Source organism: Crocodylus siamensis, chromosome 2 (assembly GCF_052110815.1).
Source record: "Crocodylus siamensis isolate JL-2025a chromosome 2, ASM5211081v1, whole genome shotgun sequence".
Taxonomy (NCBI): domain Eukaryota; kingdom Metazoa; phylum Chordata; order Crocodylia; family Crocodylidae; genus Crocodylus; species Crocodylus siamensis.
The window spans coordinates 97,109,762-97,136,087 of NC_143396.1; the positions used below are offsets into that span (position 1 = coordinate 97,109,762).

Sequence of the window (26,326 nt, forward strand, 5' to 3'; positions counted from 1 at the left end):
AAATTTCATACTGTGCTAATTGTATATTTCAGCAATACATTAGAAATTACTGGTATGAAGCTTGATAAAGCAGCACTCTAGTTGAGAAACACTGCATCCTACCCATTTAGTTGCTGTAGCTTACATTAATGCTTTCACTTACTGATCTCATTTGTGTTGTTTTATAATTATCTTGCTACATAATAAATCAAACTTAAGAGAAAAGATTACATGAAATCACACTGTATTTAAAATTTTATTGGCGAGTAAATTGTCACTTAAGTCAGGCATAGCAAATTTATTTCTCATACAACTTCACCAAAAAAGAAAGTCTCAAAGATTCATTTTTGTGCATCTTAATTAGGCAAATTACAGATTATGCCCAATTTTTCACACAGCCAAAGGACATCTAATTTACACTGTACACTTATTGTACAGGAAAGTGTGATTTTTACAATTTATCACCCTTACAAGTTACCTAAGTTTGCAAAATTATGTTACATTTAAAACCACTCTCTCTTATGTCTGTACTATGTACAGTATAAAACAAAACTGAAACAAAACCAAAACCAGAAATGGGATGGATTTGATCATATATACAGGAGGCAACATCTGATTTTACAAGATACATGGCAGTAAATCAACCATGTAATAATGAGACTAGAATTCATTACAAGACGCAGCAAAAGGAATTATAATATGATACTTTACAGCAACATCAAAATTATGGACCCAATCCTTCTTTGCCACATTATCTTATGATTTATTTGCATATAAGTGTAAAATGTTCACTGTACATTTATAAGGAAGGATCAGATATATTTACATCAAAATTGTCTTGCATTAGAGAACACTTAACAATAAATCCACAATATTGATGTACTATAAATAAATTGGAACATGTGTAATGATATTGATATTATTAAAAACTAATAGAAAAAATTAAACTGCAGTTAAAAAATTAACACGCAGGTCAAGTTGTAAATAAGAAAAAAAAAATCTTGGAATAATGAATATGCAGTCTTTAACTTGCAAACCGAACTCGTGTATTAAATCAGAATGATCTACCTGCACTGCCATGACAAGAGCACGCTCCTAAGTCTTTGGTACCAAGAACTGCACCCATGGTCACCTGCAGAACTCCATTCAAAAACTGCAGCCCATGCCAAAGACCATCTGATCATCTTCTGAAGACTAGTACACCAACAGGATAAAGCAGCTTTCAGGGGAAGGAGCCAATACAGAAGAGCATGCAAGAGTTGTAATCCCAAGCCTCTAATTTTCATCTCTGTAGTCCAAATGCATGTATCCTGATTAAAAGAGATTAGAATGGAGGGGTTTTTTTTTTGCTTTTTCTTCTTTCTTTATAAAAAGAAAAGCAGGCTTTGCTTAGTTTAATTTTTGTCCCCGGTTAGAAAATTCTGTAATGTACCAAACATTTTGTAAATTTTTGGGATGCAAAAGTTTGCGATATTTATACATTTGTAGAAATACAATATGCAGGACAAACATGAATTTCCTCTGTAACTGAGATTATAATGGCTGACAGCTGCTTCAGATCCACAACCTGCAGTATTAACAGAATAAGATGTACTCAAATATGATGTATTGCAGCACTTAATATCTTAATACCCTTGTTGTCAATCATTTTGATCAACAGTAAAATACACATGTAATTCTGGAATCATTGGCGTACATGGAAGTAATGTAAGTGGCATGGAATCTTTCTTTTTTAAACCAGATGTTAAACTTTGCAAGAAACCAAGCTATTTTTAGAATCAGAATAAGCATTTATTGGGGATAAAATGCCCTACCCTGTTTTATATACTACCTAATGTCATTTCCAGTCCTCACCATGATGCATTTACCAGTGAGAGCAACAAAAGTGCAACAGCACAGGCAAAAGGCTAATGGCAAATGTATGCATGGGGAGTGGGAGGTGATGACCAGGGTGGTAATGTCTAAGGGTGCAATATCTTTGTGCATAAAAGATTCTTTAAGTGAGGGATGTCAGCCTGTGGGCCAGATCCAGCATGAGGAGCCATTTCACTCTTCCTACGAGCTTCCTGGACTGACTATGAATGTAGGGGCAGGGCCTACCGTCAAACTTCAAGCACTGCTTAGGGATGTGTGTTAATGGGGAGTAGAAGGGGGAAGGGGAATGGGAAGGATACAAATGACAGCTGTGTTAATGCCTGTGCCACTGCCACTCACCCACCGCTTGCCTTCCTGTTGCCGCTGGGTCCAGAACCAGCCTAGGCACCCAGGTGAATTTGAGAATGCTGTTTTAAAGGTAAACAATTTCAAAGTATTAAAGGTGAAAATGCCTCTTCAAAAACTAAGATTCCCATTTATTTTCACAGCAGTTTAATCCCACAATTTTACACTGGGAATGTTATATATTTAAAAAACAGATACTTTTTTTTGAAGAAGAAACATCAGGAAGTGTCAAAAACACTTTCCCAACTTTTTTGCTATCATATTCTGAAGTAGCTTGACCTGAAGGTAATGAACCTTGATGTGTGAAAAAATGAACAGCAGTAAACGAGTTTATTGCAATACTTGTAATTTTGTAAATTTGACAATATAAACAACAGGCTTGAAGCAAACTGCAGCTGTTTCATCTTCATGGTGTTTTAAAAGAACACCATCACGTATATTTTTAGAGCACCAGTATTCAAAGGATGCATATGAAACTGTGTTCTTATAGAAAATGAAAAATTTTAGAAGACATTAAATTATATCCTTGCAATTTTAAATGGACTTACATTACAAGTTTCCAAAAAACTGATGCACTTCACAGAAATAGTGGGCTCTAGGCATTAGCAATAGAATATGACACTCTCTCAGTAATAGTTCTAGGCTAGCACAAACTAAAAGTTTTCCTTACCCAATTACAAATCTAATGACCATAATAAATTTCTTAAGGGTGGGGTGTGTGTATGTGTGTGACCATATACAAGTCTCATATGAAACCCACCATCACAACCAGTCCCTGTTAGCAGTGTTAGTGGAGCACCCATTGTCTGAAAAGTCAGGTTTAATGCTCCATACTCCCTCTCACCCCCATGTAAAATTACTTCAGAAAAGGACTGAACAGAGAGACAAGATGCTATAATTAAAGCTTACACTGCCTTTTATATGTTCTGTAGACAGATAAAAGACTTCCCTCTCCAAAGTTATTAACTGATCCTCTTTCATGAATACAAAAGTTGTCTTTCAAATTTAAAAAAAAAAAACACTCGGTAGTGTGGTGGTAGACAAAGAAAAACTCAGGGGATATAAAACATAACTCAGGATTTATAGCCATAATAAAAACAGCTTTACAAATACTTTGTAAGATAACCAATGTTATCTTTTCATAACTGAAAAGACAAAATGCAATTAAAAGATATGTCAATTTGATCTTGAACATCTTGACAGTGGCTCTTTAATGTAACTGTAAAATATTCACTACATAAAAGATCCCTACAGACATTAAAATTTCCATATACAACACCACAAATTTTACTTAAAACCTTTTCTAGGGGGAAAAATGTATCTTTCAAGTCATTTTCACTGATTTCTACAATCTCTGGCAATTCTCACTGGCTTATTAGGTTCATGATGCAAAATGAGTTAATGTTATATGGTCCTGCTTCTCAATTGACAGCTTTATTTTTCAGTGACTTGGAGTAACATAATAGTAATAAATGGTAAACAATACTGCTTCAAAGTTTAAAGTGTCATTCTCCAAGAAAAGTCATGAAGAATGACCTCTATGAATAGACTTGCAATTAGTTCTTGAAGTCAAACAGGGGTCTTTCAGTAAACCTGGCTTAACCTAGTATTTTCAGAACTCTTGCAAGCAATGAATGCGTAATAAAATAACCACCTGCACATCTATATCCTTTTCATGAACTACATATGCTTGACAAATCTAAACACTTAACAGCTGCAACTGGTTTCCTGGGATCATACCAAAAAAAAAAAAAAAGACAAAAACCTAAGAGAAACAAGATTTATTGTAAAACAAGTTGAAGAGGCAATGACTTTAGCAGAGTTCTGCTCTGCAATCCCAGACAGAGCATGATGCGACTGAATGCTCTCAGGAAAGCTAAAAACAAAATTATAGTGTAACTGTACAGATGTTGCCTCATTAAAATCGCTTTCTCTTGATAATTTCTGGTTTCCAGCTGACAGGATGGGTTTCTTCGGTCTGAAAAAACAGCATGAGAAAATAAATTGAAGTAGCTATTTTAACTGTAAATTAAACTGTAGTTTTGCTTAAAAGGTCTGTTACACAGGATATGCTATTTCTTATACACATGTAACAATACTTTGAGAAGTTAATATTTTTTGCTTCAATTAGAATGTATAGATTAACTGATTAGAATATACATTTGAATTTACTGTTTCCCCATGCCACTGTCTGAAGGGCTAGACATGGTTGTTCCTGCTATTATTTTAGGCTGTGAAACAAGAATATGGGTGGTCACTAGCAATTAAGAAAAAAAAGTTTTGGAGAAAAATAAAAAGTATAAGGCTGGCAGCCATGAGACTCAAGTTCTGCTCCTGGTTTAGCCACTTACATCCCATGTGATGTCAAGCAAGCTCTTTAATCTCTCTACCTCACCGACCCCTCTGTAAAATGGGAGATAAATACATTTGTCTTGTTCCAAGAGATACTGGAAGGATAATTCAATATTTTGAAGCACTCTTAAAGAATTCACACCAATTGTGATCAGATTCCATGCTTTAAATTTTTGCTCATTATAAATAGCAATGCAATGATGAGTTCTATTCCATAAAGTAAATCTGGCTCCGTTTATAAAGTGTAGTGTTTTGAAAATAAGTTACCTACACTATATTTAACTTTCTTGCCTTTTAAACTGTTGTACAAGAATCACAGTGTGATCTACTTTTCAAATTGTAACCTTTGAAAAGACTGTGATTATAGAAAGGAAGCAGATGCAACAAGCCTTGTCATTATACAGGTCTCACTTTATGCTTTTTGTAATAAAAATTCTCAAACTATATCACAACAGGGCTTTGGACAAAAATAGGTGGTACTAGACTGGTTTGCCTGAATGTAGTTAACAGGAAAACTAATGCAGAAACTAGCCACTACCCTGTATTATATAATATACATGTGTACACATACTGTATATATCATATAGAAAAGAGGATATATAATATAGGATAATGGCTAGCTTCCATGCTATATCTAGCTACATATCTATATATTTAATATTTATAAATATTAATAAATAGCATATATATATATAAAATGTGTGCATGTGTTTATACACACACATCCCCTATATTATGAATTACATGTACTCAAGATATTCTCCTCTCATATATAGGTTGCAAGCCTAACAGAATAAAAGAGTTCTATAGAAATCTTTTCTGTTCATTTCATGATTTATAATGAAATTGGTTAAACTGTAGATTTTTAAAAAGTACAATTAAAAGGCATGTCAACATACCGCAGTATCATCTTCCCTGTATACTTTTATAGTTTTATCAGCTTCAGCAGTAAGCAATCTGCTTTCTGACTGGTCAAATGCACAAGCAAATATTCCTGATTCACTGTCCAAAGATCCAGGCTGTACAGCTGCATGTACTCTCTGGAAATTATACCCAGTTCTCCAGTCCCAAAGATGCATAGTGCCATTATCAGCTGAAAAAGAAATACAATTGATCCATTTCTGTCACCCTTTTTATAAAAAAACAGCTCTCCAACCAGCTGTCTAATGCACAAGGAATTTGCTGATTTGGAACAGGTTAGTCATAGCATTCTGTTAGAATAGTTTACTGCCCACCAAAGAGGTGTCCCATTTCCTGCTGGCTGCTTTGTTCCCTTCCAGTCTAAGAAAGCTGGTGGCAGCTCTCTCCGAAATGCTCTTAAACCAGCTATAAAGATGACACACAGAATCACAAGTACTCGCATCAAGTTGTAATCTTGAACACAAATTCCTTACTTGATGGCATTACCGATGGGATGACAGTTCTACATTTAATTCTGAACAGAGACACTACAGAAACAATGACCTTGCATAACCTTAAAAAGTGTGGAGACAGTACTGACAGTAGTGGCAGATGACAGAAGGATGCACATCTAAGAAGGATGCTCAGAGGGACCACTCTCAAAACAGACTTTCAATTTTGATAAAGGTGTCAACTAGTCAAAATGGAGCTTTGATAACTTTAATTTAACCCCAACTGCCAGCCAGATTAAAAAAAATAGACATTTTAGGTAGTGCTTCCTCTAAAGTAAAGACTTTAAATCTCAATTTATTTTAGTTCAGCCCTAGCTCCTTTGAAGTTGCTACGGATTTTTTGAAAATCTCTATACAAGCTATGTTCATAAAGCCCTAGTTTCAAAAAAAGGGAAAAAAAGGCCTTTAAAGTATATTTCTGAATAGAATAACATTTTGCTCTGGGGAAACGGACAATTTTCCCCAAAATCCTCAGCTATTTTAAGGGGCCTGCCTACAAAATGAGAACAACCCAATTTTTACATGAATACCAATACAAATGTCATTAAAAAGATCCTTCCAGGACTTACACTTCCCAATTGTTTAGAACAAAATATAAAAAGGACCCAGCATTTTTCAAGCTCTTGCCCACACTATGCACATGAATCCTTATGCTGTCAAATGCAGCTTTAACCTGCATTTAAAAATAAGAAAACCCACTCTTATTTGTACTTAAAAGCATACAGTCTGTGTAAGCTGACACACAATATGATTTAGCAGTTCCCACTCAAAGCATTTTGACTCCAAACCTTCAGCTTAATGCTGAACACTATATTATGCACAAGACACTAATTAACATTTATACGTTAAATAAAAGTGCAATTCTTTCCTGAAAAGTGATATTTTTCAATGGACTTCCAGAACAAAAGTGTTCAGTTTACAAGTGAATAGTGTTTTGTCTTATGGCTATTTCTGTGAACTCATCCCAGAATTTGAAGTCAAGCTGAATTAACACACACAATTCTATGGATCAAATTCCATTCTTGGACTACATTCCTATGCTTGCCTAAAGGAAACCAAGTGCAGAACCTGACCCTGCACTTGTGAGTATCAACAGCATTTCAATCCGCTTTCCTATGGCTATGCTGATGCTACAGAAAAAAGCAAAAAGCCTATTAGTCTTACGGTTAAACCAGTAGACTGGGACTTCAGCTATCTATATTAAATTCTCTGCTTTGCCTTAATTCCTGTGTGATCCCATAGCATGTGGATGCTCATCTGGCCCACAGGGCTCCCTGTGGATCCAAAAATTTGGCAGTGGGGGACTGATGGCAGCTAAGTGCTGCTCCCCCACTGCCAAATTTCCAGAACTACAAAGAGCCCTCTGAGATGGACAGCATGAGCCTGCATGCTGGATTGAGCTTGCAGGGCCGATCTGGGTGCACAGAGTCCCGATTCAGCCCTGCACCACTCATCCAGTCCACAGGGCCAAAAGCTGCTATAGCTGTGATGAAATATGAGAGATTTAAGATTTGTGAACTTAAGTAATATCTTTTGCTAGATCGGTTATATAGAGCACAAAGCTCGTTTAGCATCTCCCAGTTACACAGTTCATCTAATAAAAGATATTATTCAAACTAACAAATCTTGTCTCTCGCATATAGTATCCTAATCAAAGTGAGAATCTTTCTGGGGCTCACTTCTCCTTTCTGTAAAAGAAAAAAAGAATTTTCTTTCCCCACCTCTTCAGCTGTCTTTCTATTCAGATTATACATTACTTTAATACAAATCCTATCCCCTACCACATCTTCCATTACAAAAAGGATGTATGAGAATTCAGATGAGACCTCCATAAGCTACCTTTCCAACAGCCATTTGCCCCTACACACACACGCGCGTGCCTGAATTTATATGTAGAACCATATAGCTTTTGCACACCAGCAATGATTTTAGTATATCCTTACTTTAATCAGAACTACAGCATTCTAATAAGTGAAATTAATGGAAAAATGCCACTATGAATTTGAGCTAATCAAAGTTCAATGAATCACCTGCTAAAAGATCGGGTTAAGCAGTAGTCAGTATTTTACAAATAGATACTGATGGCTAGAAAGTGGTATTTAGGGGTTTGTTTTGGCTGACTGCCTTGTAGGTAGAAGTAGATATGCATTAGAACAGGGGTAGGCAACACCCAGCATGTATGCCAGAGCATGGCATGCAAAGGTGTTTTGCTTGGCATGTGCACCTTGGGGCAGACAGCAGGAAGCGAGCCTGGGCTGTGCCGCTGCAACAAGGATCAGGCCCTTCATGGCACCCCTACTGTCTGCCCTAGCATGCCAATATCTTACAAGTTGAGGTTGCATGTGTTTTTGGTACTCTGCCCAAAAACATTGCCTACCCCTGCATCACAACAATGGTCCAAGGGAATGGCAAGAGATTTCTCGTTTTGGTAAAACAGACCAAATTAGGAGGCCTGGTAAATAACCAAATTAAGATGTGTGCATGTGGTGAGTTTGTTGGAACAAAGGAATATGCTGACAGGGCAGAACATGGACAAGATGACGACCACAGGGAAGCCAATCAATGAGGCCCAGGAATGAAGAGTCAGAGGGGAGAAGGAATACTAAAGGAGGGATTTCAGAGCAGCAGAGAGGACCCGAGAGGGGAACCCAAGGCCACCATAGACAGAGGGCACACCACCAGCCCATAGTGGAAGGGTAAGTCACCAGTTTTACCCACCCCATCAGGGGAGGGTGGGCTTCGGCCTTTGACCTCCAGGCTGCTGACATCTGACATTCAAGAAAGAACCTCAGGGTGAAGCTCTCATACTGGACAGATATACCTTCCCTCTGTGACATCTCTAAGATTGGTAGCTGGGATCCTACGATCCCTGCTGGCTTCCTGCCCCTGGGGTAGGGGGCTGGACTCAATGATCTGAGGTCTCTTCTAGCCCTAATGTCTATGAATCTATGAGCTATAGAATGGAATTATTTATGCCATCACCGTATATCAATAAAATTTGCCTATTATCAAATGGTGAAGTCGTGGTTAGTCTGAGGGTTTGGGTCTGCCCAGAACAAGGTATGTGGGTCATAAATCCAGAGCCAACAGATACCATTTGTAAAACCATCAGAAAAAGTCAATGGATTCCATGCATATAAACAGCAGGCACTAGGAATTTATGCAGTTAGAGGAACAACATTGTTAATTTCTTTGTAGGTACATACACACATCAAGTCAAGCCAGACTTCAATATACTAAACCCAGCCAAATTAAGTAAATTCTACCTGTATTCACTAACAGGGAGATAATACCCAACACATTTATATACCAGATATCACCATAACAGAGAACATAGATAGAAAGCTTCCAGGCAGAAAAAGCAGTGCATTCCTATTGCATATAAGGAGACAATCAAATTGGAGGGCTTTACATGAATGAACGTACCCTTTGCAGACATATGTTGTGTACCCACTCTCCACACACCCCAATGCAGCAAGCTGAGAGGAACGGCGATCAAGTAAGCTAGGAGGATTCACTATTATGTGGATTTTCCAATCCAACCCATTCATTAGGGAGGCAATGGCTGCTCTAGGTTAAGGAGGCAATAGGGTCAGAGTGACACTAACTGCTCTACAGCAGCCAGTGGAGAGGAAAAGAAGGATACCAGGCTCCTCGGAGACATCCTTAGTCACAGACTTGGGCTCAAACAAACAGACACTGTGACAAAAAAATTAAAATCTAAAGAAATCTCACTTTACCTCCAGATACCAAAACTCCATCCGAATTCACAGCCAGTGTGTTGATAATGGCATTATGACCAGAAAGGTTTTGAATGAAGTTTCCATCTGGGAATTTCCACTGTTTAATGTTATCTGGAGAACCAGATGCAAACGTATAACTGAAACAAGATTAGCATAGTAAAGTAAGCCAGAGTTAAAAAAAAGTTTTGTACTTGCTTCTCTTTAACACGTTTCAGTGCAGCACATCAGTATTACAGCTCCTAATTATACATACCAATAGTAAAATGTGATCCTCCAAATTACTTAACCACTAAATCATTTTTTCAACAGCAAATGTATGTAAAACCACCTGTATTATGCATGTTGTATCTAATTTTACTGTTTAATTGCATCTTTTTCTTTATACAAAATGGATTACCTAACATACAAATATTTTTTCAATACTAATAATATAATTTCAATAATACATTGCTAATAATATAATTTCAATAATTTAATATAATGAATATAAAAGTTCTGAAGAAAGAGTTACTTCTCAGTAAGAGCACTAGCTTTTGCACTGCCCAAAATTTAAAACTGGCTTGTATTTTAATTTTGATAATACTTATGCAGAGAGGTACTACCAGAAAATGACAAAGAAAGCATTTTCAAAAGATGTAGTAACATCAAATGCAATTAGGGAGAGACAGTGCAAGAGCAAGCAAGCTCTTTGATTTTGGTAGCTGATTAGTTCTCCAATTTGTCTGAACAAGTTAACGAACCTTAAATTATTTAATTCATCTCCCTCATAGAATACTTACAAACACAGGCAGCAAAAGTGTTTTTATAGGGCTGAGAGGCAAGTTCAGTCCCCTTATTTAATAGTCAGAGTACAGAAGGTAAGGATAAATTTATAAAGATGACAGAGAGGTGGTTTTGTAACATGTTCAAACACAAACTGGGCTGGAACCATATCATTTCATAGAGATTTTGAAGTCCTGCAGTAATTAAACTAAAATTAACAGGACTCCAAGTACAGATATATGATAACATTGTGTGCCATTATTTCTATGTTGGTACTATAGTAGTTGCATTTTGGTGGTTTAGTTAGCTCAGTTAGTCTCTGTTTACTATTAGGATTAGATGTTTCAAAGGCAGGTGCAAGAACTGCAAAAGCAAGCACTTTTAGAATGAACTACCTATAAGATCAATTTTTTTTCATAATAAGATCACGGTTTTTTTCAACAACTTATGCAATGTTGGGCTTTTTTCCAGTAAGCAAGTTTTGCTGACTACCATAACTTTCTTTAAACAAAGACTCACTTGTTCTCTTGTCAGCAATCGTGGGAGTTGTAGCAGCACTGGTCTTTCCCCATCATGGTCATTAAATCCTAGTGCTTGAGAAGCCTATGTATACTGATGCTCCCAGCAATGCTAATACCAGCTCAGTTAATGACTGTTACACTTGGCTGCATTAATTACAACTGTCTCTTGTTGTGTATACATTTTTAGCTCACTAAAGTAACAGGTACTCTTCAATTCATTAGGCAGGATAGTACTTCAAAGAAAGCTACTTTAAAGTATATCAAAATGTTGGCTTGCTGCTACCACCATGTGTTAAAAGTCAAGACAGAAACAAGGAAAAAAAAAAAAAAAAAAACAACTTACTGCCTTGGATGCAATACAACTGCTCTTACAGATTTCTTGTGATTTGTTAAAGTGACACGAGTTTTTCCTGCCACTAAATCCCACAGTCGTATTGTGGTATCGTGGCTTCCTGTAATTAAAAAGAAAAGATAGCAACGATATACAGCATAAACAGCAATGCTATCAGTCTGTATAGATATCTAAATAGAATATATAAAAATTTAATACAAATAACAACATCTTTCATCCAAAAAAAACTCTTGCAAACAAAAACTACACAGAGAGATTTTTAATCCCTCACCCAGATCTTCAATCTGCTAATACACTGTTATCCTGGAAGTAAAACACACTCACTTTAAACTGCATATAGCAACATTATAAATATTGAGAATAAACTATATTGTATCTTGTTTAAATCAACAAGAGATGATCCCAAGTTGAACCTAGATCTTAACTAATATAACGTAAGACAAGAAATGAGAGACAAAGGTAATGAACGAGGAGAAATGACAAAGATAAACACTGATACAAACACGTTGTTATAAATAGCTACATACAAAACTATCTGATTCTTAGTCGTTTGGTTTGGTAAACATCAACCATACCTGTAATAATCTGTGGTTCTGCAGCTTGGCACTTCACTGTTGCTACTGCATTTGTATGTCCTGTTAACGTGTGCACACTGGCTTTTGTCCTCACATCCCAGATCTGTAAGACCACAGTAAACTCAAGAAGGTACGAAACATGTTCATCTTTTAGGAACTACTATTGATTGTATGGATTACATGCCAGACCTGACACATACTACCACATTTGTGCTATAAAACTAGCATAATCTGTTCATCATAACATTTTGCAGGCTGGAGAAAAAAAAATTAGCAAAAGTTGCCATTCATTGCACTAAGACATCAAGCCATCTTTCTTTAAGGTTAGACACTATAAAGTTATATCCCCTGCCCCTCTAAGGCTGACGAAGTTGACAGAATCTAATTTGTCTATATGATATTTTTAATAGCCCCAGGTGTGGGGAAAATAAACCACTCTCTTAAACATTACTAGCATTCTATGTATTTTGGGGCAAAAGAGAATGCTTCAATTATAAATCTATAAAAAGATCTGGATCTTCCTCCCTATGAGCCACTGCAGGACTCAAAATTAGCAGACTGGCTCAAGGGCCCAAATTTCCTGGATTATGATGTTTACAAAACAGAGGAAGTATGCTCTGAACAGTGGAGCTTGCTGCCCCTTGTCTATCAGAGCCCAAGCATGTCACCTTCAGTGTTGGTTTTCAAGCACTTTCTCTTTTTAAGCAAAGCACAAATATAAAACACAATAGTAGCAGTAATGAGTATAGAAGGAAGACCACAAGAATAAGGCTACTGGTCTAGTTGTATTTTTAAATCTTTATACACACCACTTGTTTAGCTTTTAACAGTGAATATCTAAAAGCATGCATGTTCAATAAACCTCACTGTACTACTTACTCGTGCTGTTGAATCCCGACTGCATGTCATCAACACATCTATTGTTGGGTGCAGATCCAAACCATAGACAGCACTTAAGTGACCATGGTAATGCCTAATGACCTAGAGAACAAACAGACTTTAACTTGGTATTTAAAGGACAAGTTTTAATTCTCTGATTCCCACAATGCTACAAATGCACCTTGATATAAGAAAAATAAATCTACACCTTACCTTATTATACTCAAGATCCCAGCATTTCACTTGTTTGTCTTCTCCACAAGAGAAGAGGTATGGACTTCTTGCACTTACTATCACACCTCGGACAGTACTAATGTGTCCTGTCAGAGACAGCTTTAACTTGCCACTAGCAAGATCCCAAATCTACATTGAAAAATGTAAAGATTTTAAGTAGCTCAAATGTAAAAACAGGACAATTAAAAGAGAAAACTGAATTGACCAGGATTTGTCAATCTATTCCTAGACCATCTTACCTTGATAGTTCTGTCAGCAGAGCCAGTAACAAACCATTGATTTCCTGGTTCCACTGCAATGCATCTCACCCAACCCAAGTGACCACTGATAACCTTTAGAAAAAACAACAAAAAGCATTCTAACTCAAAAAATGAACGTACTTCTGATGAGTGCAATTAGTCCAAGAAATGCTTTAAAATGAAAACCACATTTAAAATTAGATTAAAAAAACATAGTTTTGGTCCTCTCTGACGTAAAAACAATACTACTAAATTAAAATGCAAAATACTTTAACATTTAGAAACTGGATGGCTTTGGTCATTTGCAATGGAACCCCTTAAGGTGAAGTCATTGGTTCAAATCCTTAACAGGTCACTAGTAACTGTAAATTAGATTTCTCAAGGTAAGGGCTTTCTTCAGTTCATCCCTGGCATCTTCCTGTACAGTACTGCATAAACTACCAGTGCTCCTACAATAACAATTATAGAAATATGCACCCAACCTATTGGTTGTTTAGTCACATTTGCAAAGCAAATTTCAATTTCCAAAAAGTTCTCAATAAAACAGCTGTATCTCATTAATAAAAAAATCCATTATTATTAGTATCAATCAGCAACCACTGCATCTTTCAGTTCAGTTCCTTCAGCTCTGGACAAGGCAAAATGCCAAGGAATAGGCATAAATCTGTCCTACCCAGGCACAGACTATACCTGTTCTATAAATAGCAGAAACAACTATTTTAAGGTAAGTCAATAATGTACACTTCACTAGCACCAAAACTCAGTTTAAAATAAAACAAACAAAACAGTACAATTACAGGCTTTACGAACACACACAAAAAAAAGCAAATACCTTTATTTGCATTTTAGTATCTACAGCTCTGGAGGATGCTTCCCCATTAATATGTTCACTGAAATATAGTTATTATAACACCACCTGCTAGCAATTAATATATAGTTTACTCCACTTATATGCATATTAGATAAATACCTAATTTGTACGTTACTGCTTATTTTGTAATAAATTCCAGTTATATGCACATCAGTTAAGTATATACATTAATTAAATACACAGATCTTTTAGATCTATTATCCATCTTGTAACTTACCTACATACCAAGTGTAACTGTCTGCTCTGCAACCAACTGTCCTCCCTTTAAATGCACAGAAACAATGCAAGGGAAGCAGCTGTCAAAGGGCTATTATTAGCCCTGAAAAAATAACAGCAGTTAGTTACTTGAATAACAACTTTCTCCCTTCATTTTCAAGGCTTCTAGAAGTTAGCTCCAGTTGTGACTACTGGTAGCTTTGAAAATGAGAAGAACTAGTTAGTTTCAGGGATTTACATCATTGTAAATGATATTCCTTAACCATACAATTCTTCTAATACCACTTCCATAACTAACTATTCGAAGCTTTGAAAATGAGGGCAGCAGTCAATGTTGGGGATGTCAATATCACAGCAGTGATAGTGCTGTATAATTAAGGGGTGTTGGTTGTTAGCTTTCATTTGCATAAGTGCATACTTTTGGTAAAGGTAAATTTTTTTTCTAATCCAGAAATTGCACACATACATATACTCTGCATAGTCACCCAACCACACACCATATAATGGACAAAGCTTATAAGGCCTTAGCAGATAACCAGTGGAAAACACTATCTGCAAAGGAAAACTCTATCGATGGGAAGCTGGGTAGAAGTGATTCTGCTGCCTTCGAACCAAGGCAGTTCCAAGGGCCAGTCTTCTTGACAGGAAAGAAAAAGTGTGGGCACGACAGTGGCACCACTGGATCAGAGTGGCTCTTTTGTAGCTCTAATACCTGTCAGAGTTGGGAAACCAAGAATGAAGGAGCCAAAATTATTTGTCTATGGCTTTCTCTTTAATACATCTGAGTTTCGCTGAGATGTAGAGAAGAATAAGGGCCAGAGTACCAAAACAAACTGAACCTTAGGGAGGCTCTGAAGTAGACATGGATAGAATATATCAGGTGAGTTAGCCTGTCCTGTTTTTTTGGTTGCAGCTGACAGTTCCTGGTCCCCCAACAAGAGCTATAGGTAGATTGTGCTACTGTGCCTTCTACCAGACATCTTATTGTCAGGAAGAACCAATGTATTGAATCTAGCACCTTGGCTTTAGTCCCACACACGTTTTCTCTTCCCCACAACCTATAAAACTGCTCTAAATCAAGTAGGTGCACTTTCCATGTGCTTATTATGTCTCAATTTTTCTCAAATAAAATTTCTTTTAAAATCTGTATAAATAAATTGCTCCAGAACTATAGTCTTATTTCATACACTTATACATTCCTTTGGATTAGACTGTTTTTCAGACAAGTTGTCTTTACATTAATTTTAAGTTTTGTGCATCTTCAGCAGATATTTATAAACTCTAAAACTGTTCATACACAGCACTATACAGTACATGAACTACACTAAAAAGACCAGATACACACTTCTTTTAACCACAAGAGATTTTTTCCTTCTCAACCAATGAAGTGTGGTCTTTCTTCAGTAACAGACCGTGTCTGAGCAAAGTTGAAAGTTACTCAAGTTACAAATTAGGTAAAGAGTATTGGTAAATAAGGTACATCTAAAAAAATATTTATTTCACTGCCTTCAACTCATTTAATTTCTACCATTTACTTCAATGCATTTTTCCTCTTGTATACCTAATCATAACGAGGTCATGACCAAGGTATCTAACAAGCATATGCAATAACGGAGGAACTAATTGGTATAACCTGAGATAATCAAATTAAAAGGCAAAAAATAATGATAAATGTACCAATTAGATTGAGATGAAATGCACACAAATCAACCAATTTAAAGTGCAGGGATAATTTATTGCATCTTAAGTGTTCAGACAGCATTTTCTATTTTCATGTTACAGCAAAACCAGAGATTTATTGGAAAAGGCTCTAGTGTTAATTGTGCTGAAAAATTACATTAGAGGCTTATTTCATTGTGATCCATTAACATGGTTAAAAACAGCAATGACACTTAAACTATATTTCAAGTAAGTAAAAGTAATCTACGTAATTTAAGGTCTTATGCCCATCCATGAATGCCATTACCAATGCCTGTGTTTTTTTAAATCATGTTCTTATTTTTAGAAGTTTTCCAAACCATTATTATACCCTCACAAACAAGACATAAAAACGAAAAACTGTACCTAAATGGCAGTCCAAAGTGCATATATATACATATATACATTAAAAAAAAAAAAAAAAGGAAAATTTTTCTCATTCTTATCTCTGTCTCTCTCAGGAATATTTATAATCAGCAGATGTAAAAATGTTAAATACGCATTAGACTGAGGTCCCTTTAATTCCCCTTTTCCTGGGGGAGAACCAAAGTTTGAAGATAAAGTCTTTAGAACTCTCAGACTGCATTACTGTGTGTGTAAATTTTCAACTTACTCTGTACAGTTTCCATGGTGGATGCCACTGAGGTTTGGGCATTGTTGGAGCCTTCTTTGCAATCAGTGCAGAATTTTTGCTCCCCGCTTCCATGATGGCCTATAATTGTAAAGGAAATAACAATCACATAATTTTGACAAAACACCTTCCACGCAGCCTAGAAGTTACTCCTTGTAAAGTGTAGGGGAGTCATGCCCTTCTTTGAGGCCTCATATTGTAAATAGCACTATCCAAATGACTCTATGGGACACAGTGCAGAATAAGAGGTCAAGTTCATAAGCAGTAAGTATATCAATATTAGAAACGATACAAATGATCACAAACTCACCATGGACATACTAGGAGGCTGTGAAGCGCTCAGGAATTCCAGCATGCCTGTAAATATCACCCACACCAGCGGCAGTACGATTTGCATCTATCCTAGATTGAAGGGCAGGGGCAGGGTGAGGGATAGTGAATAATGAATAGGACATGTTTTAAATGAATATACCTTATTCAAAAGATAACTAAAATCAGTAAAACACTCAGATCATTACGTAATTTTTAATCATGAAGCAACTTCCACATGCAGAAGGATTCTGCCCAGCTTGGGCCCTTTCATACACCTATATATCATCCAAGACAAACTGTGAAGATTACAACGTGGATTGTTAAAGATGGGGATGAGAAGAGCTGCCACATATATGGCAGCAGTCCCCCGAAGGGGAAAAAGGGACATGGCAGGGCCCCAACTCCGCCCTGCAGGAAAGGGGTTGTGGCGGGGAGGGGGCTGACATGGGGGCCTGGATCAACCCCACAGGGGAAAGGGGTGCACACAGGGCTAAGGGTTCAGGAATTTGGCAGCAGTCACTGTATAAATGGCCACTATTCCCCTGCTGCCAAATTTCCAGACCTGTGGGGAACCCCATGGGCTGGATGAGATGGCTCCAAACAACCATACAGAGTGGAAAATGAGCAGTCATGCAAAGACCCTAGAGAAGAATGTCATAGTCCTACTCAACTCAAAATTCTAATACCAAGAGATGAATTGTAGCACTGTAAATCAGCATTAAGCCAAACTCCACCTTCTATGATTTTTATTGCTATCTTTAAGAATGAGTGTGTCAAGTTTTCTCAGCTCTAGATATCACAGAACAGACTGAACACCAAATAATACATTTTCTTCTTCTATGTCAGTAATGAAATTAAACTGATATAATCACTAGGAATCTGGTACATTTCAAGTTATCCTGCCAATTTTGTTTTTTTAACTGCTTTTACAAACACATTTTTCTAAATTGTAGCAAATCTCAGATATGAAGAAGTCAGTGAAATACTGCAGAGTACTGTAATTTCAAAGTGGAGGGTACCCTACTCCTGGTTAACTGATATCAGGTACTTAAAAATAAAATTAAAAAAAATTCTTAGGTAAGATATCCTTTATTGATCCCAGCCATTTTGAGTTGAATAATATATTAAAAAAATGGAAATAGGATTACTATTTGTGAATATTGGCATTTTAGTAGAGATGAACCAGACAGAACAACATTTAAGTGTATGGGAATCTGAGGGAACTGGGATCTAAACAGTCAGAAACACTGGAAACAAAGACGAAGAATGAGAGGAATAAGAACTATAGTGCTTGCAATACAGCTCACAGTGATTAGTTCAAAGACTGCAGAAAAGGAGTATTTTTGACAGTGATTACATGAGCTATTTGTTCTATGTATTCCACAAAAATTTCATTAAATTCAGAATTAAGACTAAAAGAATTATATTCCTTAAGGAAATTGTTCTATCTTTAATACCCCTCCCCCCCAAAATCATACCTTTATGTGCTGTCCCTACAAGATGTGCTTTAAACAAACCCAAAACATTCTCTTTTAAGATTCTACATGTGCATGTGCAGTTATGTGTATATGGATGATCCTAGTGCTTCTTCATTGTCTCAGGTAACCATGGATTTTGTTACAACATAATCCATCTGTCATATAGATTCACTTTCACTAGTGCTCACAGATCAATTAAAATATGATTTTATTATGAAAAGTTATTTACCAGTTAAAGCTGCATACTAATAAATGTAGAGGCTAACCTTTTAATTTTTTTTTTTAGAAAGGCACACACTGAGACATTTGGGGCCTAAGATTATTTTTATCGCTAGATGCAAGTTACTTATTTCTAGGCCTGCGTGAAGCGGAAAGTATTCACTTTGGATTCAGCAATTTGGGGAGACAGTGATTCGATTCAATTCGGCTGAATCTGAAGCTATTCAGCAACAGACTATACAGACAGGCAGTGCAAGCAGGAGCAGCTGGAGGAGCAGCCAAATGAGGCTGAATCTCCTCCGAATTGAATCGGCTACCGAAGCTGTGTACAGCCCTACTTATTTCCCCGTGGACTTTCTACAACTTATAAAATGTTTTAAGAAAGTTATTTAAAAATACCTTGATTGAGAAGGAGGAAGTGCTACAGCTAATGACTGAGCAGCTGATTCACTGGGCATCCTCTGGACCTTAGTGTCTGCTGTCAGAGCCACACCTTGAACAAGAGAACATGCATCAAAAGGCCAGATAAATCTACTGAAAAAGGCTACTATTTTGTTTCTAAACTTGTATAACAGAACAATTTGGTCACAAAATCCTTGTCATTCCCTCTTTGTGACATGTTTCTGTAAATAGATGTTCAAATGATTTCTTTTTCTACACTAAACTGACAATTTGTTTGTCTTAGTTAAATGTGCAAATATTAACACGTAGAGGGGGCCTAACTGGTTAATTGCGCAATTAACTTAGACCAGCTACACCATGCAAAGCACCTATCATACTACTACAAGCTCCAACCAGATATAAAGATAGTACACACTTTTGAGGTCCATCTTTATAGCTGGTTGCTGTCAAGCTTTAATTTATTCCTTTCTACATTTGCAAATTGAGTGATAGCAATCTGCCAGTTCTTTGGCATCACAGGTACATTGCTCCATCTCTAGTGTAAACTTCTCTGAAAAAGAACAAGGAGGAAACCCCTGCCCAAAACAATTCTGAGCACTAGGTTCATTCCCCTTACCCAACAGCACCCAGGAGAAATAACACCCTCTGCACCCCCTAGACAAGCACAGACCAGATGAGCAGGGACAGCCCTGCCAGGCTGGAGCATCCTGAGCAGAAGTAAGCACAGGGTGGAGGGGTAAGAGAAATCACCCCCCACTTCCCTGCACAAACCCAGGACAGCACAGCCCAGCCCAGCCCAGCCTCCAGGGCAGCAGAGGTCCCTCCACCCAAACTTCCCCCAAGGGGCAGGGACATCCTGCTGGGCTGTAGCAGAGCCTGAGCCTCCTAGACATCCTGGGATCCTAGGGGATGACTCCTTAATATCTTCAGTGATGCTGTTGAACAGAGAGTGCTCCCTGAGCTGGCCAGCAGCAGCATGCAAGTTGCTATTCCTTTTACATTTTCATCACAGAAGGAAGGCTCTGCCACAAATGAAATAATGTATAGAGCCACCCTTAGACTATATAGTCTAACGATGAAATCGATCACTTGAAGTTCTACTAGAAATACTAGAAAGTCCCTATTTTCTAAAATATTTGATCTGAAAAATAAAAACACAAAGGGTTTAGAACCTGCAGCTTTGAATCAATCAAAACCCCTGTTCAAGTCAAGGTAGGTGAAGCCTTCTCTATTCTACTTTGGGTAACTTTAAGTTAGAATGACTGCCCCTTCACTTTTTAAAAACTTTTTTCTTTAAATCCTCCTGAGAAATGCTTCATTAGCACACAAAGCATCTTTATTAACAATTCACAGATTAAACTAAAATTATCAAGGAAGTTGTCTGTATTACTGGCATTAAGTCTGACTTCTTTCCTTTTTGTTGGTTTTAGCTTCCTTGTTTTTAATTTGTATCTGAAGAGTGTTTCTTTTTATGAAAAAAAATTACTTACCAGGCCCAGGCGGATATGGATGCGTCCCTGTTATCATATATTCAACTTCTTGTCCTAGAAAGTAACAGATGTTTTATTATTTTACATTTATATAGAGCAATAATTAAGTGACAAATTACAAAAAAATCAATGTAAGACAGCATTTGAAGAAAGCGCAGTCATGCCAAAGCTGTAACACCATATTAGCATTACAGTATTTGAGTACTGTTCCTGTTCATTTGTTCTCGGTGTTTTCTAGAATTGATCAGAAAAACTCCATCTATGAACCAGTGACGCCACTGCTCACTACCAAAAGACCTGCCTTTATGAATATTTAGTTACCTTATGGTAGACTAGAGGAGTAAATTTTCATATAACCAAGGATTTATTATAAAAGTTGGTTGGAGGAAAGTATTTCATTACTCAGCAAGTTCATGATCCTTACACATACAACACATACATGTATTTTACAGATTAAAAACTAATGATCTGATTCAAACAACTTGATTAGTATGTGACAGTATGAATTAAAAAGGGAAGCATGAGCTGTTTTCCATTTCTCAAGAAATTGATACCAGTCTCTCACCACTCATCACTCCCATAAGATTTTCAAGGAACATCTTTTAAAAGAAAATCTCAACTAGAATATGAAAATATTAGGCATTCTTGAGACATATTGGACAGTATCAAATAGGAAATTTAAATACCCCAAGAATTATGTTGTGGCCTTAAAGGGGCCTTACTTGAAAGGGAAAAGACATCATAACACAAAGTTATCCAACTATCACTCTATTTTTACCTACACACTTAAAGAGAGTTTGAAATTGTTTCACAACACTTTTAGCAAACACTCTGCATGTTAAACTATCAATAACATTTGTACTACACCAAAGTCGGCTGTTTACTCTCCTTGCTACCATTGTGAAAAACATGTTATGGCACTTCCTTTTTATGCAGTACCAAAAAACTTACAGTCTATATTGACAAATACCTCCCTTGTTCTGAATCACTTGCATTCTAAAAAGAGAAGCTTGTTACACACAGGGCAATACAAATAGATAGTTTTTCTTCTAAAACTCTTTCTACACTAGAATTATCATAGAATTATCTTGTAAAGTTATCATAGCAATTCTAAGATTTAATTTCATATCATAAGACAATATTCAAATATACAAGCAAAGGCAAACTAACCTTGATTTGCAGAATACTGTTTATGTCCATAAGGATCCACCACACCCTGGGAACCCTTCTCTCTCAAATTTTCCTTCAGCATAGGCATATGCAACACAGAACCATACTCTGTGTGAAGCTTAACTGACATCTTTACCTTGTGACTGGTTGAGAGAACAACATTTATTAATACTTGATCTTCTGAACAACTGCAAATTTTAAAATGCTTTCCAAATCATTTTGAATCATGTCAGTTCTACTGCTTTCCTTCACCACCACTAGATGGTAGTTCTGCTTGAACATACACATTCTGACTTGGATAAAACAAAGCAACTACTTGTATACACTAACATTTTAAGACACAGCGACAGGCTAGTGACAGCTATACTTACCTTTCTTCATCCAACGATATAGGTTTTGCATTATCAGCCACAAACATATCATGGGTCCTCTTCAAGGATCTGAACACAAGAGTGTGCACAGAATGTTTCTGTACGTCCTACAAGAAGCCATAACAAAAATTTAAAGGAGAATCAAAAACAGCAATATAAATTAACTAAGGTAGTAATTTGTCTCCTTAGTAATTAAAAAAAACCCAAAACAGACACTACTGAATTTGTAAAAGAGTACACTGCCATCCTTAGAAGCTGGAAGCTACAGATTTGGCCTGATAAATTGTTTCATTGCCCCCTTATTTACAATAACGCTCCTTTCCTTGGGATATTCTCATGATCAAGAAGAGCAAGCCAAAACTCTGACCAACTGTATTTCCCATTCCAATCACTGAGGTAAAAAACTGAAGATAAAATCTTGTCCTTCACACTTACTGGTTCCATGTTTATACACAGACAATAAAACAAATGGTTCAGGCGCATCAATGGTGCAGGCTTACTCATTTGATTGCAACCACAGAGCAAACTAGTGGCAAAGAAAGATCATTTAAGAACCACCACACACATGATGGCACCTGTGTGCAAGCCTCTTAGCAGGAAACAGCATGTTCTTGTGGATTCCAAAACCTGCAGGCCTTGGTTTAACAGTATAATTGCTTTGCTTTTTCTTAAAGTGCAAAAGCACCATTCAAGAACTAACAAAATTAACAATACCAAAGTCACAGAATCAGAGAAAATTAGGGTTGGAAAGGACCTCAGTAGGTCATTCAGTCCAACTAGGAGTGCACTGATAAAGATTTCTTGGCCAATTCCAATGGCCGATTATTAACCAGACATATCAGCCGATACCAATTCAATAGCTGATTTAAAGGAATGCAGCTGGGCAGGGTGGGCAGCAGCAGCACTGGGAGGAGTGGCTACAGGGAATTTTTGGGGTGGCTGTAGCCCACCCCATAGCCACCCCTCCCAGGACCGCTATCCACTTCACCCCCTCCTGCCCTGAGTGCAGCCCCGGCCCCCTGCCAGGAAGAGGACAGCTCCTGACCCCGCAGCAGGCAGCCTGCCCTAGCCCCATGCACAAATCTGAAGGTGCATACAGCAGTCCCAGAAAGAGCTGCCCACATTTACTGCCCTGGCTGGGCAGTGCCCTCTGCCCTTGCCCCACTCCTTCCCCCACTGTGGGGACCTTAATCTGGTCCCCCCCACACCACATCCCATTACCCTTCCTCCCCACAGACATACCAGCCAGATGCTACTCTCCAAGCTGCCAGACTGCACTCCTGGCCGTGTGCATGCTGTGTCTGCGTGCATGCATATGGTATTTATCCGTGACATTATCGGCTACACTGGCCAAAAAAAAAGGCCAATTACTGATAATGTTAATTTTCCTTTTGTTAGTGCTGATCTGATATGCAACCAATATATTGGTACACCTCTACATCCAACCTCCTGCTCAGAGCAGGACCATCCCCAATGAGATCACCCCACTCAAGGCTTTGTCTAGCCAGGTCTTTTAAAATCCTGAAGGATGGAGATTCCACCACCTCTCTGGGTAACCTGCTCCAGTGCTTTACCACCCTCCTAGTGAAAAAGTTTTTTCCAAATATCTAAGCTTCCTAATATCTTCCCTTGTCATGGCTGAAGACCACATCTGATATCCAAATTTACGTGTCTCCTGGGACACTGACCAGATGCCAAGTTTACCTCCTGCCAGGGAGGGGAATGCCCCTTGCCCAGCACCGTCACAGGGACCCTCCTCTGCTCGGCAAGTTCTTTAGATGTGACATATTTTATTGGACAAACTAAGATAAATATATACAATAAGAGTATATAATATATAACAAGAGATATCACATGCACTCAAAAAACCTTGCCTGCCTATGTCCTTAGAGCAACACAGTTACAACCAAAACCCCAACTTCTATGCTAGTGCATTTGCCAAAAGCCCTATATGGGAAGCGCTGGTTATGGGCGTGGTGTCAACAGGACATGCGACAAGGCCACCTGGCCCAGTCCTCTGGGTGTGGTGACCTCTGGATGGGGCCTGCAGCCCAACTCCCTGCTGCTTTACTGGCCAGGGACGTGGGCCTTTACAATTTATTTACAGCACGGAAACAAATGTCCGAACACTTCAGAGTCAATGCATCGTACCCGTCCCCAGGACCGTGGCCGGGCGGAAGCTGCAGGAAGCCAAGGCTCAGGCTCGAGCTTTAGCCCTGTGTACGGCCCCTCAAACCCTCCCCGCGCCCCGACGCAGGAACACCGGCCCGAGCCCCGCCCCGAGGACTGGCAGGAGACCAGCCGCTGGGATGCGCCCGGGGCCGAGGGCTCACCTCCACCATGGCGCCTTTACGACAGCAGCCGCCGAACCGCTATTAAAACACTTCCGGACGTGTCGGAAGTGACGCTACTACGACCCGCTCGCGAGAGCCGGCGACTAGGCTGCGCTGGAAAGGGATGGAGGAGGACAGCGGGGGGCGGGGCGGGGTGCAACAACAGCCAATTGGTGGAAGAAGGGGCGGGGCAATGAAGGGAGGAGGTGGGGTGAGTCGGTGGCGCGCGCTGGCCTTGATACAGCGTGGTCCGGTGAGGCGGAGGTTCGAGCTCCGGCTCCTCCAGGGCCACCGCCGGCTGCCATGGCCCTGGCCGCACGCCTGGACCCCATGCCCCACCCCCGATCTCCCCCACCAGCGCGGCCCAATGTCACTGGTCCCATGCACGGGGCCAGGCAAGAGGGGTCCCATATAATTATTGAGGTATTGACAGATGAATTTTAATAATTTAAAATACAATTTTAAAAAAACAATTGGATATTATAGAATGTTATATAATGTTTATTAATATGATATATTAATTATACTATATAATATATGATAAGTTACAATATATTACATTATATAGTATACATAATATATTTTAGTAAATCATTGCTACATTAATACATTCCTTTTTATAAATTAACCATTAAATATTTTTAAATGAATTAAAATTACCCAGTGATAATTTTTATCCTATAATAAGAGTATTAATTATTCTATAATAAAAGTAGTATTGCTGTAATAAAATTCTATAATCAAATTCTATCATTTAATATAATATATTATTTATGCAATATAAATTAATACTTGACATAGTAATATATTATTTGTATACCTTTTTTAAATTGTATAATAAAATTTTGGGCGCCATACTTCAAGCGGGATGTGGATAACCTGGAGAGGGCAAGGGCTGGGCCCTGCCTCACATTCAAGTTGGATAGAAAGCAGCCGTAGAGTCATGGTTATATGTTCTCCAGCGCTCGCTGTGTAGCTGCCTGGCTCTTTTACAGTGGGGTAGACTTTTTTTATCCTGTGATAATTACTCTGCATGTGTGGCCAGTCTAAACTTCCTGAACGATTAGCCAGTTACATGTGTAATATATGTAAAGTGTGGTGTCAGTTGCATGACTGCTGGGGAGCCCGGGGAAGCTGCTCAACAACAGCCTTGTGTATTAATCGAGTCTGCCTCAACATGCTGGAATTCCAGTGCATCGGAGCAGGCTCAGCACTCGTGTACAGGCTCCCTATAGCGCTGACACAAGGGAGAAATACATGAGTATGAAATACTCACATCAAAGGCTAAACTGTTTAGGAAAGAGGCATAAACATAAAGATTTCCTTTAAATCAAAGGTGAGCAAACTATCTGGAATTTAGATCACATGTAAGGAGAAAAAACCTCTGAAGAAAGGGTCCATGCTAACTGCATGAGTAACTACTTCAAAAAGGTATTAGGAATAAAGAGAGATCCAATGAGTAACGAAAGAAAGGACTGCTCAGTGAAGAAAGCTATGTCTTAGCAATCAGAAAGTCTATATGAAGTAAGCTTTATCAAAAGTCAACCTGAGTTAATCCTTGCAAATGGAATTAGGACAAATAGCTTCAGGTTCATCAACAGCATAAAAGCAAAACAAAGAAATAAGTGAAGTCACTGTAGAGTGTGGATGGGCCTGAGATTAAAGATAATCTTGATGTTGCCCCAGACTTAAAGAGATATGTTACCTCAGCTTTCAGTAAGGTAATACTGGGGCAAAAGCAGGATGATCAGTGGAAATGAATGTAGATAAATGAAAATTACTACACCCTAGGTGGGAGAAAAAAATCAAAGATATTTGGATAATTTCAGTCTCAGAATACTAAAAGAATCAACACTATATTCTAATG

The 26,326-nt window shown here is 38.0% G+C and overlaps 1 protein-coding gene across 1 annotated transcript; it reads right to left on the reverse strand.

The window, feature by feature from the left end:
- Positions 1 to 262: 262 nt before the first annotated feature.
- Positions 263 to 24,585, reverse strand: PLRG1 (pleiotropic regulator 1). Its single transcript, XM_090036443.1, is given in 16 exon segments — positions 263 to 4,177; positions 5,451 to 5,644; positions 9,704 to 9,843; positions 11,333 to 11,441; positions 11,917 to 12,019; positions 12,796 to 12,897; positions 13,009 to 13,158; positions 13,269 to 13,361; positions 16,667 to 16,765; positions 16,995 to 17,018; positions 17,020 to 17,086; positions 19,093 to 19,186; positions 20,586 to 20,639; positions 21,756 to 21,898; positions 22,127 to 22,233; positions 24,460 to 24,585. Coding segments are annotated over 16 exon segments (1,548 nt in total). The 5' UTR covers positions 24,469 to 24,585; the 3' UTR covers positions 263 to 4,117.
- Between the last annotated feature and the right edge of the window lie 1,741 nt (positions 24,586 to 26,326).